Below are 18,003 nucleotides of genomic sequence, written 5' to 3'. Positions count from 1 at the left end.
CATAACATTAGCAGATTGTTTGAGGACTCTACAGAATTAGAATCTTTCCCCTCAAAACTGGGGAAAAATTGTTTTCTAGGCATTTTTAGAATTTACTGATATCCCAGGAAGCTATCAAATCATCAACAGTCACACTTTTCATTTTTTCTGTACTCAAATCTTACATTTGAAATATTTTCTTCCCACCCCCTTTCCCTCCCTCTCTCTCTCTCTTTCCCTCCCTTTTTTGGTGTCATATTTCTAGTAAGCATAAAATAATGCATATCAGAAAATGCTGTTTTAAAAGCTAACCTAAAGCTGACTTTTCAAATCAAATGCTGTATACTAGTCAATCTAATCAAGGGAAAGCTTTGTTTGAATAAAAATATGTTTTAGAAAGTATGCATTTAAATAGGCATAGTGGGAAAATAGAATTTTTTAAAAAATCTCCTCCCAATCCAGACGTCCTCTCCACAAAGGTAGTAAAGAAAAAAAGAATAACACTTTCATTATTGAATAAACTTTATACCAGAATGAGATGCACAGCATAGGCAATCACTAACAGATTGCAAAGACAGAGAGAATCTTGTCTTTTATATACTACCCATTCATTACACACATGTTTTAAGGATAAACAAGTTCTCAAGTAAGAGAACTTGATATTACATTTTATTACATATAGTTCATTCTAACTTTATCTGGTAAGTGGACCATCTATCTGGGTTAGCTCTTTGACTTTATCTAGGTAGTCTTGCAACTGGAAGCAAAATGCCACCAAAATTAGGCTCCTGGCCTTACAGAAACTGGGACACAAGGATTTATCTTAGTTGATGTTTGCAGTTCAAAAAGATAGCTCCCAAGTCCTTGAGAAAGGCATTCCTGGATTTTAATGGTGACAAATGGCCTATCTGGTCTTTAAAAGGATTTAAAGACATTTCAAAGAGAGGAGGAAAGTGGTTATATTTACAAATTTTCTGTAAATGTCTGAGAAAAAGGAGAGAAGGGAAAACTTCCTTTATTTTCAACAGGGATAATCAAACTTCTTATTTTTAATTTGTATTTATCCTTACAACTCACTATAGACCATTGCATTAACTCAATTATTCATTGGTTTAATAAATATTTTCTGTTTCTAGCTGCTTTTTTAGGGCTCACACATTTAGAAGAGCTAGATTTATCAAACAACAGGCTGCAAAACTTTGACTATGGAGTATTAGAAGACTTGTATTTTTTGAAACTCTTATGGCTCAGAGATAATCCTTGGAGATGTGACTACAACATCCACTACCTCTTCTATTGGTTAATACACCACTACAATGTCCATTATAATGGCCTGGAATGCAAAACGCCAGAAGAATACAAAGGATGGTCTGTGGGAAAATATGTCCGGAGTTACTATGAAGAATGCCCCAAAGACAAGTTACCAGCATACCCTGAGACATTTGACCAGGATACAGATGATGACGAATGGGAAAAAATACACAAGGATCATACAACAAAGAAACAAGGTGTAAGAATCACTATAGTGGGATAACTTAGAATTGCTCTGGCTGTAAATAGTCTCCTATTTGCTATACTGGTGTGAGAAAACCATATGTTTACATTTTGATTAACTGTGTTACCTATTTATGTAGTGTTATCAGCTATAGAAAGGTTTCCTTTTTTATCTCATAATTGTTATTACATTATGACAAGTATAGTAATCAAGAGAATACTGTCACCCTGCATGTCTGTCCATTGGTGGAGCAGCCTCTGCTGATACAGGATTCCATGCTGGTAACCTGCGGGAGTTGGGTCCTAGTAATGGCATTAGAATTTCATAATGTCCTGTATAATTGTTTTTACTGCTTTTGGGGGGGAAAAACTTGGTTTGTTTTAACATGCCTTTTAATAGCTGTCTGTAAATATCTAAAGATGATCAAAATGAAAAGATACAAATGCTTAATCATAATAAAATGTTATTCCCTCCTCCATGCACCCCCTTTTTTTCAGAAAATCAATGTAAACATTAAACAAATTCCCATTTCTACTCCTGTACATTCCAAAATAAGGTCCTGGTAAACTCAAATTCTCAACCAGTCTTCACTGATCCTAGCAAATAACTATCAAGCTAGACCTAAAAGGCAATTGTCACCATAAAAATAAGAATAATAAAATTATATTATTGGAAGCTGGTTAGAGAATGGGCTCTGAAAAGCAGATGTAGATGGTATGAATCATGAGCCCTGAGGAGGCATAAACACTAGTGAATGTAGAAACTGCCCCCCCGCCCCCCCCACCCCAAGTAGTGTTCAGGAAGCCTTCTGTCAGTGGTAGACAGCCTGAGTACTTCCTGCCAAGCTAATGTGACAAGGACTATAAAACAAAACATGTTCCTTATCAGATTAGGATTCAGGTCAGAATTTGGGATGAAGCCAAAGAGAAAAACAGGAACTAATTCAGAGACAACTGAGGGAAGGAGTGGTGCTTGAGAGAATTCCTGATTTGGGTTTGCAAATTCAAATTAGCTCATCTACAGAAATAGGTCGCCAGAAAAGAGCACATGCATGGAGAATTTAAACTTCTGACTCCATCAGCTTGCATTTAAATGATCAATAGAAAGAAAAACAAAGTGAAAAGAAACATATCTGATTTTTAATGAAATACTATTTTTTTTTCCTTTTACACAGATTTCCTTTTCACCTTGAGTTGAATACATTTTCATTTCTTGTATCAAGCTCTTCCAACAAAGTTTAGCAACTGGTCTTAATTGATACTTGCACAAACTCCCCAAACATGGAAGATGGTATATGATAAATAGTATTGAGCCCTTTTTAAGCACCTAATCGATGCTGGGCACTAGGCTAAGAGTTTCACAAACTCCACTTGTCATTCTCATAAGAGCTCTCTAGGGAAATTAATGTTATCTGCCTTCTATAGATGAGGAATTCAAGGGTTTTTTTTTTTTTTTTTTTTTTAGAGTTTAGGTAATTTGCACAAAGCTACAGGACCAACAGGTAGCAGAGCCTGGGTTCAGGTCGGTCTGAACACTTTCTGCTGTGCAGGTTGTGCAGAACTCTAAGAGTTAGGGTTCAGTCTTGGCTGTCTGGCATCAGAACTTCAAGAACCATCTGCTCCTCTTTGGGGATTTGGTTCCTTTCTCTCCAGGAGTACCATTGAGAGCAATGGGGAGGAGACAGTCTTGGTCCAAAATATTTAAATTTGCATTAATTTATATAGGAACCCAAGATGGGGAAGCTGGAGGAATGTCCAGAGCTGGTAGTTTAGGAAATGAGTCTGGATTGTAAGGTTCTAACCATGTTACCCATTTTACCAGTGGTTTAGTTCAGAGGTAAAGACTTTGAGATACTGTTTCTCAATGAAAATCTCCTAAATCTCCATATTATTCATGACATTAAAGACAGCTGTCAAATTTGAAGTACTACCAGAGAGATGTAACAATATCATTTACTGTCCATGAGCCTTAGGGTAGAATATTAAGAACATGGAAACTGAAACATCCAAGATTTGGTTATGAGAAAGGCTGGGGTGACATCAGTAGGAGACAAGAGTATCACAGTGGGGGCAAGAGGATTCTTGAATGAAATGAGGAGATTTAATCTGGTTCTGAGAAAGGACGCAAGGTGTTCTCTGGTTTCATTTTTAATAAGTAGTTAGGATTGTGTTGGTAGATTTTTATATCCAATAGTATCCCCAGAGATCTATTTGGAAATAAAGCTCTAGAAAAAAAATAGAAATTAATCCAGACCATCCAAAAGTAAGCTTATTGGAGCTACTAATATCTTCCAGGACTTTAATTGAAGCATATTTTTCAAAGCTTACAGCTGCCTCTTCTCTGTATCAGAGTTCATACTTTTTTGGGAAACATATTCCATCCATGATAGAAGGAATAATTAGATAATTCCTCTTCCACTAATTTCTTCCTTGATAGTTACTCTAATAACTTTGCCTTAGATGATGAATTCAGGAGATTAAAAAATAAGTATACTTCTTGCTAGTCAAAAATATGACAATTCTGAGATTCTCATATTTGACCAAATATGTATATCACTTGAGTATTTAGATAGAATAAGTTTTTTATTTAAACTTTCTTGCTGGACCTAAGATTCTCTGATTTACTAGGAACTAAGATCTCCTGAATCCTAACCCATTATCTCTGACTTAATGCCTGATTATTTCGGAAAGATATTTTTTATTGTTAATGTTGTTGTTCTTGTTCTGGTTGGTGGTGGGTTTTGGTTGTAGTTGTGGTAGGCTTTTTGTTTGTCTATTTGTTTGTTTTCATATACTAGCTATTCCCTACTCTGGAGCCTATACCCTAGATTAATTCATGTGTTTTGGAGAAATCTGAAGTCTCCTGCTCTGGCAAATAGAAGAAATTCAATGATGAGAATCCACTTGCCCCAGTTCTATGGACCCGTTCCCTCATCTGCCTTTTAAACATTTTAAGATTAATTTTATTCTAAAGCTTATATTGACATGAGGATTACAACTATTGTGCTCAACCAAACAGCCCCAAAGATTGGCCAATATTTTTCTTCAACCTAGAAATCCAAAAACCAAACTCTTTGAAAGGAATGTGTTTAATTCTAGACACACCAGTAGAAAAGCTAGGGTGAAAATGGAAAAGCTAAAACATGTATGAGAATAGCTTTCATCTTTATCACACTCAAGTTTGCTAGAATGCTAGAATTAAAACTGGTTTAATTAAATAACAGGTAGCAAATTTTAAATATCACAAACATGAAACATATTTATTGCCTTTTTAAAAAATCAAGATCTTTTCAGGCTTGCATGCTTAAGTATTTCTGTGATAAAGGTATTTGTACCAAGAATTATACTTCGAGATGAATACTAAATAAACATTTTTAAAAAGACAACAAAATATCAAAAAGTCTAAAGCAACAAAATATTTTAGGTTATCTTGATCTCAGATCCAGTTGTAAACTACTATATATATTATGTGTCAGAATATAAAACATGCCATTATCTGATACAATGAACATACAGTCAACATGTGCACTGCACAGTAGAGAGTTTGACTTAGGCATTTTCATTGTCTGACTGTCTGTACTTCACACAAGTTACAACCTATGTTACCCTTTCTTCTCCTATCCCAAACTTTCCAGTGAGCCTGTGCCTAAGTATCAGAAAGTCTTTATGTGAAAGAAGTTAAAAAAAATAATAAGGGAAGATTATAGTTGTAAATGCCTATTTTTTAAAAGAAGATAGATCAAAAGAATGAAAAAACAAGCCACAAATTTGGTGGATATATTTGCATAAGACACATCTGACAAAGAACCATTATCCAAAATATACAAAGAACTCTTAAAACTCAACAGTAAGATAGCAACTTGATTTAAAAGTGGGCCAAAAACCTTAGCAGACACCTCACCAAAAAGACATAGGTATATGAAAAACTCCACATCTTATGTCATTAGGGACATAAATTGTAAAAACAAAAATGAGATACCATTATGCTCTATTAGAATGACTAAAATCCAGAACACTGACAATACCTAATGTTGGAGAGGATGTGGAGCAATAGGGACTCTCATTCATTGGTGATGAGAATGCAAAACGGTACAGCCACCCTAGAATATAGTTTTGTAGTCTCTTAAAAAACTAACCACACTCCCACTACACAATCTCCAATCGTGCTTCTTGTTATCTAATCAAATGAGTTGAACACTAGGTTATAGTTTGGCTGTTAAGTGCCTCCCAAAGGATTATATTCCATTCATATGAGGGAATATCTTCAGGATATTCATATGCCCCCAATCCTAGCCCCTCCCTGTTTCTCTCTTTGCTTCCTTGCCACTATGAGGTAAGCAGCTTTCCTCTGCCATGTGCCTCTGCCTCTCCATAGGCCCAGAAGCAATGATGCCACAAGTACACAGACTGAAACCACTGATACCCTTAGCTAAAATAAACATTTCTGCCTTTTAAGTTGTTTGTATTAGGTATTTTTTCACAGTGACAGGAAGCTAACACAATTTATGCCCATAGGTGCGCGCGTGCGCACACACACACACACACACACAACTCACACACACAAACTTGCTCAAACTTGGAAGCAGCCAAGATACTATTCAATAGATGAAGGAATAAATGAATTGTGGTATATGAAAAGATAAGGAAGAAACTTAATTGCATGTTACCAAGTGAAAGAAAAGGCTACCTACTATATTATCCCAACTATATGCCATTCTGGAAAAAGCAAAACTATAGGTACAATAAACAGATCAGTGGCTGCAAGAGGTTGACAAGGGGAAGCAAGGAATGAACAAAGCACAGACCTTTTAGAGGAATGAAATATAATACTAAAATAATAGATATATAATTATAAATGTATCCAGTTTAATAGATGTACACCACCAAGATTGAACTCTAAGGTAAACTATGGACTTTGAGTGATAATGACATGTCAGTGTAGGTTCATCAATTGTAACATATGTGTGGCTCCTGTGGGAGATGTTGATAGTGGGGAACTAGAATGTGTGGGGGCAGGGAATATAATGGGAATTCCTATACAGTCTGTTCACTTTTTCTGAGAACCTAAAACTGCTCTAAAAAAAATAAAGCAGAAGCAGAAGATTATTATAAAGACAAGGAAGAAAGGCCCCAAATCAGCAACATAATTTTTTACATTAAGAAAGTAGAAATAGGGACTGGGGTTGTGGCTCAGTGGTAGAGTGCTCCAGTAGCACACATGAGGCACTGGTTTTGATCCTCAGCACCACATAAACGTAAAATAAAGATATTGTGTCCACCTAAAACTAAAAAATAAATAAATAAAAAGAAATTAGAAATAAGCTGGGTGAAGTAGCACATGCCTATAATGCGAGCAATTCTGGAGGCTGTGGCAAGAGAATTCCAAGTTTAAGGCCAGTCTCAGCAGCTTAGGGAGACCTTCAGCAACTTCAAAAAACTCTGTCTCAAATTAAAAAATAAAAAGGGATAGCTTGTTAAAGTGCCCCTGGTTTCAATCCCCAGTACCAAAACAAAACAAAAAACTAGAAACATAACTACTGTGCAGTAGTGTGAGTATAAATAATTACAATGTTCTGGATATTTTTTAAAAAACTAGAATGAAGGATTTTGAATATTTTTACCATAAGGAATGATAAATGTTTGAGGAGATAGATATATTTATCCTGACTTGAACACTACATAATGTATCAAAACACATGGTTTCCTATAAGTGTGTATAATTTATACGTGTCTGTTAAAAAATACATTTCTGTTATTGATAATTTTTTAAAGTAACTAGAAAAAGAAGATCAAATGAAGCCCCAAACAACCAGGATAATAAAGATCGGAGTAGAGATAAACTAAATAGAGACTAGAAGAAGAGTTAGAAATTGTGTGAACACCTGAATTCACAGCAACATAAGTCACAATAGCAAAAAGTAGAAACAATCTTAGTGTCTATTGATGGAAGAACTGATAAACAACATGTGGTACACACACACACACACACACACAAATATTATTCACCCTTAAAATGGAAAGAAATTCTGACACATGCCACAACATGAGTGAGCCTTGAAGATATATGTTTAAAAAAAAAAAAAAGCTAGTAACAGGACAACTATTCTATAATTCGACTTTCGTGAGATACCTAGAATCATCAAGTTTATAGTGATAGACATTAGAATGGTGGTTGCCACAGGCCAGGCAGGAAGAAATGAAGAGTTAGTTCTACATGGGTACAGGTTTCAATTTTGTATGATGCAAAAGTTCTGGAGATGGATGGTGATAGTTGACAGCAATGCAAATGTAACTGTATAGAACTGTACAATTATAGGAATTACAACCAAAATTTTGATATTATATATATTTTACCAATAAAAAAAGAATCAAAAAGTTGGTTGGTTGAAATAATCAAAAAATTGATAATATTTTAGCTATATTGACAAAGAAATGAGAAAGGACAAATATCACTAAAATATGAAATGAAAGTATGTATGTTAGTATCCAGTTTACAGAAATAAAAAGGATTGGGCTGGGGCTGTAGCTCAGTGGTGGAGTGCTCACATTAAACTAAAAACCTTCTTCATAGCAAAGAAAACAATCAAGAATATGAACAGATAGCCTACAGAATGGGAGAAAATCTTTACCACCTGCACCTTAGATAGAGCATTAATCTCCAAGATATACACAAAACTCAAAAAACTTAACGCACACACAAAAACCAAATAATCCAATCAAATGGGCAAAAGAACTGAACAGGCACTTCATAGGAGAAGACATATGAATGGTCAAAAAAAGTATGAAAAAATGTTCAACATTTCTAGCAATTAGAGAAATGCAAATTAAAACTACACTGAGATTCCATCTCACTACAGTCAGAATGACAGTTATCAAGAATACAAGTAACAATAAATATTAGCAAGGATGTAGGGTAAAAGGTACACTCATACATAGCTGGTGGGACTGCAAACTGGGTTCAACCACTCTGGAAAGCTGTACAGAGATTCCTCAGAAAACTTGGAATGGAACCACCATTTGACCCAGTTACCCAACTCCTCAGCTTATATCCAAATGACTTAAAATCAGCATACTACAGTGATGCAGATGCATCAATGTTTATAGCAGCTCGATTCATAATAGTCAAGCTTTGGAAACAACCCAGGTGCTCTTCAACAGATGAATGGATAAAGAAAATTGGTAAATGTACACAATGAAATATTACTCAGCCATAAAGAAGAATTAAATTATGGTACCTGCCAGTAAATGGATGGAACTGGAGACTATCAGTTACAATGATACCTATGTGAAAACCCTAAGTGAAATAAATCAAAATCCCAAAAAGCCAAAGGCCAAATTTCTCTTTGATATACAGATGATAGCACATAATTAGCAGGGAGGGAAGAATAGAAGTTCATTAGATTAGACAAAGGGGAATAAACATTAGATTAGACAAAGGGAAAAATAGAAGTTCTTTAGATTAGACAAAGGGGATAAACAACATATGGTACACACAGGGAGGGGAGAGGGGATGGGAATAGGAAAGACAGTAGAATAAATCAGACATAACTTTCCTATGCTCACATATGAATACACAACCAGTGTAACTCCATATCATATTTAACCACAAGAATGGTACAAAAATTGTGATGGGTTGCACCCCATCACATGTATAAAATGTATAAAATGTCAAAATACACCATATATCATGGGTGTAAAAAAAAACAAAATGAAACAAAAAAAAAACAAAAGCAGATATAATCAGACTGAATAAGAAATAAATATGGAGAAGAAAGCTGTTGTAACAGTGAGAATAGCATTATACCCCCACAACAAGGTGTATTCCGAAAATTTTAAAATGTAATCATATGAACATTATTTTCATTAAAATATGAAAAGAGGAGTCAAGAACATGCAAGATTCCACATAACTCTGCTACTTTTCAACCTTGCAAAGGAGATCCCAAGCAATGTAATCAAATGGGAATAAAAAGATATAAATATAACATTGAATGGGCACAAAACTGTGAATAATCCCAGATGATATGACCATTTACCTAGAAAACCCAAGAGGATCAACTGACAAACTATTAAAACCAAGAACTGAATTTTATATATGGTCCAAAACAATAACATCATCCAAAATTAAAAAAAAAAAAAACTATAGTTTTCTTTAGCACCAGCAACAAGCAATCAGAATTATTCCATTCTGTGCAATTTCTTTTTTCAATAAAAAAGTTTATAGATAACAACAGTGATTCCTTGTGTACCTCTTCTTCGTTTCATTAAACTCTCCACCCCTTCCATAAACACTATCTTGCATTTAGAGTTTTTTACTTCTATTCATGTTTTTATGTGTTAGCATGTGTGTGCTATGTCCTTAAAAAACATAAATGTGTGTACATGTGTATATATATTTGCACTAATTTCAAAATAAAATGCAAACTATATATATATTAAGTTTTCACATTGAAAAATTGTATTAAGTTATATGTGATATAATTATATGTATGTGCATGTGTCATCCTGCAACTTGATTTTACCTTATTTTTAGACTTATCCAAGTTGATACTTACGCTTATATATGGCATTCTTTTTCATTATCTGGAATCAGTATGGAATATGCTTTTAAAAAATAATTTGTTTCATTTCTAAAAGTACATGCATGGTAAGTAAAAACCACATCTCAAAAGAGATATAGGTTAAAGACAAAAATCACATTGCAAGTACAAAGCAGCTTGGAAAAAACAGAAATAACTTTACTGTTCATCTAGAGGAAGATTAAATAAATTATGGTCTATCTATAAAATGGTTTTACAATATTTAAAAAGAATTTAGTAGGTCTGTACATACTGACATGCAAAGACTTCCAAGACATAAAAGAAAATCTAAAACAATATGATCTCTTTCATGTCAAAAGTTAAAACTGTGTATTTTAAATCACATGTCTATGTAAATGTATTTACAAAGACAGAAAAATGATAATACTGGGTACCTTTCAGTAAATGAATGGGTTTGAGGGAGTTGAAGGGAGATACTTTTACTGTTTATTGCTAGATTTTGTTAAGTGAGGATATGTTCTTAATAGTGTGGGGGGGGAGTGGGAGAGGGAAAGGGAGAGGGAGAGGGAAGGAGGGGTGAGAAAGATGGGGAGAGAGAGAGAGATGTCCAGGGGTGCTTAACCAGTGAGCTACATCCCCAGCCCTATATTTTTCATTCTGAGATAAGGTCTCCATAAGTTGTTGAGGGCCTCACTAAGTTGCTGAGGCTGGCTTTGAACTTGTGATCTTCCTGCCTCAGTCTCCTGAGCTGCTGGGATTACAGGTGTAGATAAATTGATGATACATAAATAGACAAATGCAAGATCAAATATTGATCAAGAAGAATGCACAAAGGACCAACTCACTCCCAGAGCATATAATCAAGTAAGAACTAAACATAAGTTTTTAATGTGGTTGCAGTCCACATTCTTATGACCTAAGGTTATCACTTAAGTTTCCCTTTTATTTATGGTTTTTTTTCATCTATTTAATTAGAAAATAGAAAAGCAAGACAAATATTGTAATGAACATACTTACTGACATATTTCAAAGTTTTGGGTCGGAGAAGACAACCACGAAAATTCAAACACAGCACATTTAGACGCCACTTTTGCAAAGTAGACACTACATATTTATCTGTAACTGTATTCTTCACCGTGGAAAAGTTAATCTAAAAAGGATAAACAAAAGGCATTAAGAAATGCAAAAAATATGTTTCATATAAAAATTTTAAATATTTTAAATTATCAAGTACTAAAAGTTCTCCATCACAAACATTCCCAAATAGAAAAAAAGACTAAAATATTAGAGTGTTCTACTAGAGAATATAAATTTCATAAGTAAAAAGGGAATATACACACATACAAACACAATTCCAAAATGATTTGAGTTTGCCAATAAAAAAACATAGCACATTAAACACAAATGGCTTTGGGGGTATGTGTAAGTGTATGTTTCTGAGAATCAAAGCTTTGTACATCAAGAATGGGAAGTTATACTCCATGTATATATAATAGGTCAAAATATATTCTACCGTCATGTCTATCTAAAAAGAACAAATTAAAAAATTTTTTAAAAAGCCTTATACATGGGGGCTGGGGATGTGACTCAAGCAGTAGCATGGTCGCCTGGCATACGTGCAGCCTGGGTTCAATCCTCAGCACCACATACAAATAAAGGTGTTGTGTCCACCAAAAAAAAAAAAACAAAAAAAACTAAAAAGCCTTGTACATGATAGGCAAGCACTGTAACCACTGAGCTATATCCCAAGTCCACAAATGGCTTCTTTTTTATTATTATTATTAAATGATTTAACACATGAGACAACATCTAGTCTCCCACTTGTGAGTTAAGATATACAAAATAGTTTAACAATGAGATGATAGATTTCAAAAAGCAAGCAGAACTAAAAAAATCTTGGAGCAAAAGTCACTCTATAACGCCATACACTTTTGTGATTATAAATCAATTTAACTTTTATCATAATGATGTTACCTTTAGGAATTTATCCCGCAGATACAATCGTGTATTTTTAAAATATTTTTGTTTGCTTAAAATATTCTTTACATTTTCATATAATCATACATCTATATGGGGAACAATGATGTTCTGATACATTCATGCATGGTATAATGATCAAATCAGGGTAACTGGCATATCCATCACTTCATATATTTATCATTTCTTTGTGGCAAGCATTCCAAAACTTCTCTACTAGCTCTTTTGAAATACACATCATTGTTAAATACAGTCACTGTACTGTGCAATGGCACACCGGAACTTATTCACTTTTATAACCATGCATTTGCACACCAGCCTTGCCCTTTCCTGTCTCCTCTCCAGTCTCTTAACCTGTATTCTACTCTCTACTTCTGTGGTTCAACTTTTAAAGATTCCATATAAATATGAGATGATATAGTATTTGTCTTTCTGGGTATGGCTTATCTCACTCAACATTATGTTCTCTAGTTCCCTACATATTGCAGATGACAAGATTTCCTCTTTTTAATGGCTGAATAGTATTCTTTGGTGTCTACATACCACATTTCCCCCTCATTCCTTTGTTGTTGACATTTAGGTTGATTCCGAATTTTGGCTGTGGTGAGTGGTCCTGCAGTAAACATGGGAGTGCAGGTGATTCTTTGATATATGGATTTTATTTCCCTTGGATACGTACCTAGTAGTGGAATTGCTGGATCCAAAAATGTTTAATTTTTTTATATCTTTATTGCATTTTTATGTGGAACTGAGGATTGAACCCAGTGCCTCACAAATGCTAGGTGAGCACTCTAACACTGAGTCACAGCACCAGCCCCCAAATTTTTAATTTTGATGATGACTGGATTATCTACTTTTTTTCTATTTTTTTTTGCTCAGTATTATTTTAGAGATGCATTCAGGTTTATTTAACTCTTTAGTTTACTATCTATCTAGTAGCCAGGCACAGTGGCACAGGACTCCAATCCCAGCAACTTGGGAGACTGAGGCAGGAGGATTGCAAATTCAAGGCCAGTCAGGGTAACTTACTGAGATCTTCAAAATAAAAAAATTAAAAGGGCTGTGGAATATAGCTCAGTGGCAGAGTACCCCTGGTTCAATCTCCAGTACCACCAAAAAAAAAATATGTATAGCATTCCATCACTCCATTGTATATATTTTAGAAGTTATTATTTTAAAAAAATATTTCTTCCATTGATGGACATTTAGGTCGTGTGTAGTGTTTCTGCTGTTTTAAACACATGACTTGATTGAAAACATCTGTGAGTTTCTCTAGCCTATATACCTAGAAATGCAATTGCTTGGGTCCTAGATTTGAGTGTCTTCAAATTAAGTAGATGCTTCTGAATTGCCTTCCCATGTTGTTAAACAAGTTTATATTCCTATCTTGGTAAATATTGTCATATCACCAATCTTTGGTGTTAACAGATTTTTCTTTTCTTTTCTTTCTTTCTTTCTATTTTTTTTTTTTTTTTTTTTTTTTTTTTGTACCAGGGATTGAACTCAGGGGCACTCAATCACTGAGCCACATCCCCAGCCCTCAATCATGTATTTTTTTAATATTTTTTTTTAGTTGTAGATGGACACAATACCTTTACCTTACTTATTTATTTTTATGTGGTGCTGAGGATTAACCCAGTGCCTCACACATGCTAGGTAAGTGCTCTACCACTGAGCTACAACCCTAGCTCCACACTCATATGTATTTTAAAAATGAGGTAAAGGATGTACACTAAAGGATTTTAATAGAAAGAGAGAGAAACAAGCTAAGAAACTAATTAAATAAATTGAGGGACTTCTTACAACAAAACACTGATCAATAGCTGAATTCAGGGTTAAAAAAAAAAAGCACAATTTACAGAAAACCTAAAGAAACAAGATCCAACTATGTTACTCTCTCTGATTGTATAATTCAGCCCAAGAACAAAATTCACAATATCTAGAGGATTTAATGGACCAAATCCTACATGAATTTTACTCCTCAATGTCAATTTTTTGATGAGAGTTGGTTCTCAGAGTTCAAGATTCCCCTCTCCCCATCCACAGTACTAAGGATTGAACCCAGGGCCTCACATGTGCTGGGCAAGCACTCTACCACTGAGCTACATCCCCATCCATTTTTATGTTTTATTTTGAGACAGGGTCTCACTAGTTGCTCAGGCTGGCCTTGAACTTGCAATCCTCCTGCTTCGGTTTTGCAAAATGGATGGGGTTACAGGTATGTGTCACCAGTCCCACCAAGATTCTATTATTTTAAAAGAACCTGGAAAGCAGAAATCCTGTGTTTCCAGGTAGGGGGAAATTAAATGGCAAAAGTGGCATTTCCTTAAAAAATATTTGCTAAATAAGAGTATATGCTTTGTAGTCAGAGTGATCAGAGTTTGTATTCCAATCCACCCACTTAACAACTTGGGCTATTACTTGACTAAGCCTTAGTTTTTGGTTTTGTTAAAATATTTTTTAGTTGTAGATGGATACAATGTCTTATGTTTTTGTTTTTCATCTGTAAAGTGAGAAAAATAATACTGCCTAACTCAGGAAACTTCAGGGGTGAACTAAGAAAATGTAACAATGTGCTCAGTGCAGAACTCAGTAAATATTAGCTACAATTATTCAAAAACATAATAAGACAGCACAAAATATGAGTGCAGAAATTTTAAAAATTCATCAGGGAATAGGATTAATATATGCAACACATAAACAAAGCCTTCTTGATATTGTCAGTGCATTTGCATGCATGCAGACACACACTCTGGCATTTTCCAATGTGGACTTCTAGACTGACATTTCTGTACTATTCTTCTCTAGTACTATTTTTGTAACTTGGATCATGCCTGTGTTTCTCATTCCAAAAAGACACTGGGAAGAAGAGTCATCAACAATAAAAAGTAACCACATATGACTTATCTATTTCCTGGATAACACTGTATTCTCAACAACTATGATTGTTATCAATAATCAATGGCCATCATTTTCCCTGTTGTCTAAAGTCCAGTCAATAGCTGACTTCTCCACCTTCCTTATTGCTAATGATGGAGGATGGATGATATTCTGTGATTAGATTGACTTGTGAATAGGGGGACTAACCCCATTTTTCAGAATCTCTGAAACTTACAGAAACTAAGAGGAGTTGACAAGGTGCCAAGGGCACTAATCTATAAGTCAACCAAACATGTCATCAGAGCACCCTCCCCATTCTTGGCTGAACTATTTTATTCTCACTCTGTATGACAATATCAAGAGAATTGATTCCATCTGAGCTAACAAATCAGATACTCATGCCTTAAGCTTATTTTTAGTTTAACGCAGTGATTCTCAGACTTTAGCCTGTATCAGAATCATCTGGGTGGATTTAACGATCCAAACAAACAGATTGCTGATTTGCTACTCCCAGAATTTCTCTGGGGTGGGGCCTGAGAATTTGCATTTCCAACAAGTTCCTGGGTGTTGCTGATGCTGCTGGTCTTAGGACCACACTTTACGAATCTCTAGTTTATACGAATAAATCTCTTATTTATGTGACAGATGTTTGGGGATGTTCCTTTTCGCTTTGGAACACTCATAAAAAAGAAAGAATGAATCCAAATGCTCTGAAGGAGAAATAATATGTGCAATATTAAGATCAGGACAAATCCTGCAGCAGCCTGGCAGAAATTAGAAAAAGCCAGCACTTCTGTCCTCATTGGATAAAGATGTAGAGAATATGAGAACGTGGCAGGAAGAACAAAGCCAGAATAGGAGGTTAGGTTTCTTTATGTTTAGTAAATTTCTATTTCCATAATTATATATTGGCCTTTGTTTTATTTTTGCTTTTATTTGTGTTTAAATGTGTCACAATTATTTTAAAAAAGGCAATGAGAAATGACAAAATGAGGAATTGGCTACTCACAAATTGGATGTTTCAGCTAAATGCTTAAATTTTTAGCAAAAAATTATATCAATGTCATACTTTGAATTTAATTATCAGTCAGTTCTGTCCTCTTCAAGTTCAAACCCCTCATCTTATCAGTTTTACCTAACATTAGCCATGTATATAACGTCATTCTTTCTTCTTTCTTTTTAGTAGAACTAATCCTTCCAAATTATGAGTGATGAATAAGTCATTACAAACCACACAGTCTAAACTGTCTTCCTCATAGGCAAGGATTCAACATACAGTATACACTCATGAAGGAATCTAGGCACATATTAATAATGAAGTCAGGACAGGGTATAAAATATTCAATAAAACAGGCTTTGCTTCAATACTAATATAATATTCAATTCATATCTACTATTTAAAATACTAATATATCTCTTAAAATAACATTATTTTCTTTTTTATCTCTCCCTCCAAGCTTCTGCCCAGACTAAAGAAAAACAAATGCACTTGTTGCTGGTGGCCACAGAGTAAGGAGCAAGGAAGAAGGTGGTCCCTACCAAAGCAGGTCTTATAGCAGTCCATTGGCCCTTAAGAACTAAAATAACCCCATAGTTCAGAGAGTAGCTACTTACAGCATTCCACAATTTAGTTATTTGTATCATCACCATCCAGGAGTGGTTTACTTGACCACATATTATCACATCTCTTAAACCAAGGTACGAGAAAATCTAAGTGCAAAGAAAAGAAATACACAATTTTGAAAAATGTGTAAACTTTGATGCAATTCTTCCCACTTTTTATGTGTGTGCACACATGCATGTAAGGGTGGAAAGAGGAAAAGAGAGATTAAGAGAGACTAAATGGTAATATAATCCATATATTGTATAGCAAAAGTTTAAGCACTAGAATTTTATCTGAAGATAGAAATTTTATTCAAAGTACTAGAACTTATCTGCTGATGCCTTTTGTACAATGTGATCCTTTATTTTTTATTTTTATTTTTTTTTTTGGCACCAGTGATTGAATCTAGGGGATAATTAAACACAGAGCCAAATACCCAGTAGTTTTTATTTTTTATTTTGAGTCAGGGTCTTCCTAAGTTGATTAGGGCATCACTAACTTGCTGAGGCTGGTGTCAAACTTGTGATCCTCCTGTCTCAGTCTCCCAAGTTTTGGGGATCACAGGCATGAACCACTGCACCTGGCTTATTTATTAAACTGGGTGATGAGTACACAAGTACTCATTTTTCACATTTCTTTGCATGCCTGAAATATTTTATATTAATAAACTCACTTTTGAATAAAATACATAGGAATAAATTTAAGGGGATGAAAGAATCATACAAAACATTGAATATTCCATTTTGTAAATTGGAAGACACAATAACAATAAGGAACTGAATCAGTCTGCCCTTTAGTAAACACCAAACACAAACTCAGAGTGTTTTATAATAGTATTATATCAAATATTCAAAGAACAGAAAACAATAAAAACACTGATACCAGTTCAACCCAAGTGATCTATAGATTCAACGCAACCCTATTAATTTTTCAGACTCCTTTTGCAGAAATGGAAAAGCCAATCCTCAAATTAATATGGAATCACAAGGGGTTCAAAATAGCCAAAATAACTTCAAAATAGAACAAAGAGGGCTAATACAAAGCTATAATAATCAAAACATCAAAGTACAGGATTAATACGTAGACCAATGTAATAAGACTTGAGAGTCCAGAAATACTTAGCATCTTTTTTTATTTTTATTTTTTTTTAGTTGTAGTTGAACACAATACCTTTAATTTTATTTATATTTTATGTGGTGCTGAGGATGGAACCCAGGGCCTCGCACATGCTAGGCGAGCGCTCTACAGCTGAGCCACAACCCCAGCCCCTACTTAGCATCTTTGAACAACTGATTTTCAACAAGAAGCCCAATACAATTCATTGGGGAAAGAAGAGTATCTTTAATGAATGGTGCTGAGACAATTGGATATTCAAATATTTTTAAAAATGCATTTAGACCCCCCCACACACACACACTCATTTCATATTTTTAAAAATTCAAAATAAATCAATGGCCTAAATATCAGAGCTAAAACCATTAAATTCTTAAAAGAAAACATGGGGTAAATCTTCATGACCTTGAGTTTAACA

At 34.5% G+C, this 18,003-nt stretch overlaps 2 protein-coding genes across 2 annotated transcripts in view; one reads left to right on the top strand and one right to left on the bottom strand.

Annotated features, from left to right (window-relative positions):
• Positions 1 to 1,880, top strand: part of Lrrc17 (leucine rich repeat containing 17) — a 30,248-nt gene extending 28,368 nt beyond the window's left edge. The window contains exon 4 of the mRNA XM_076862473.2: positions 1,116 to 1,880. Coding sequence (XP_076718588.2) covers positions 1,116 to 1,513 — 398 coding nt within the window. The 3' untranslated portion in view covers positions 1,514 to 1,880. The remainder of the gene's footprint in view (positions 1 to 1,115) is intronic.
• Positions 1 to 18,003, bottom strand: part of Fbxl13 (F-box and leucine rich repeat protein 13) — a 203,540-nt gene that overhangs the window by 120,709 nt on the left and 64,828 nt on the right. The window contains exons 8-9 of the mRNA XM_076853668.2: positions 16,484 to 16,579; positions 11,030 to 11,162 (exon numbers count right to left, since the gene is read on the bottom strand). Coding sequence (XP_076709783.2) covers positions 11,030 to 11,162; positions 16,484 to 16,579 — 229 coding nt within the window. The remainder of the gene's footprint in view (positions 1 to 11,029; positions 11,163 to 16,483; positions 16,580 to 18,003) is intronic.

The sequence above is a fragment of the Callospermophilus lateralis genome, chromosome 1 (genome assembly GCF_048772815.1).
Source record: "Callospermophilus lateralis isolate mCalLat2 chromosome 1, mCalLat2.hap1, whole genome shotgun sequence".
Lineage (NCBI taxonomy): Eukaryota > Metazoa > Chordata > Mammalia > Rodentia > Sciuridae > Callospermophilus > Callospermophilus lateralis.
The sequence above is the reverse complement of the archived record's forward strand: the minus strand, read 5'-3'. Positions and strand labels throughout refer to the sequence as shown.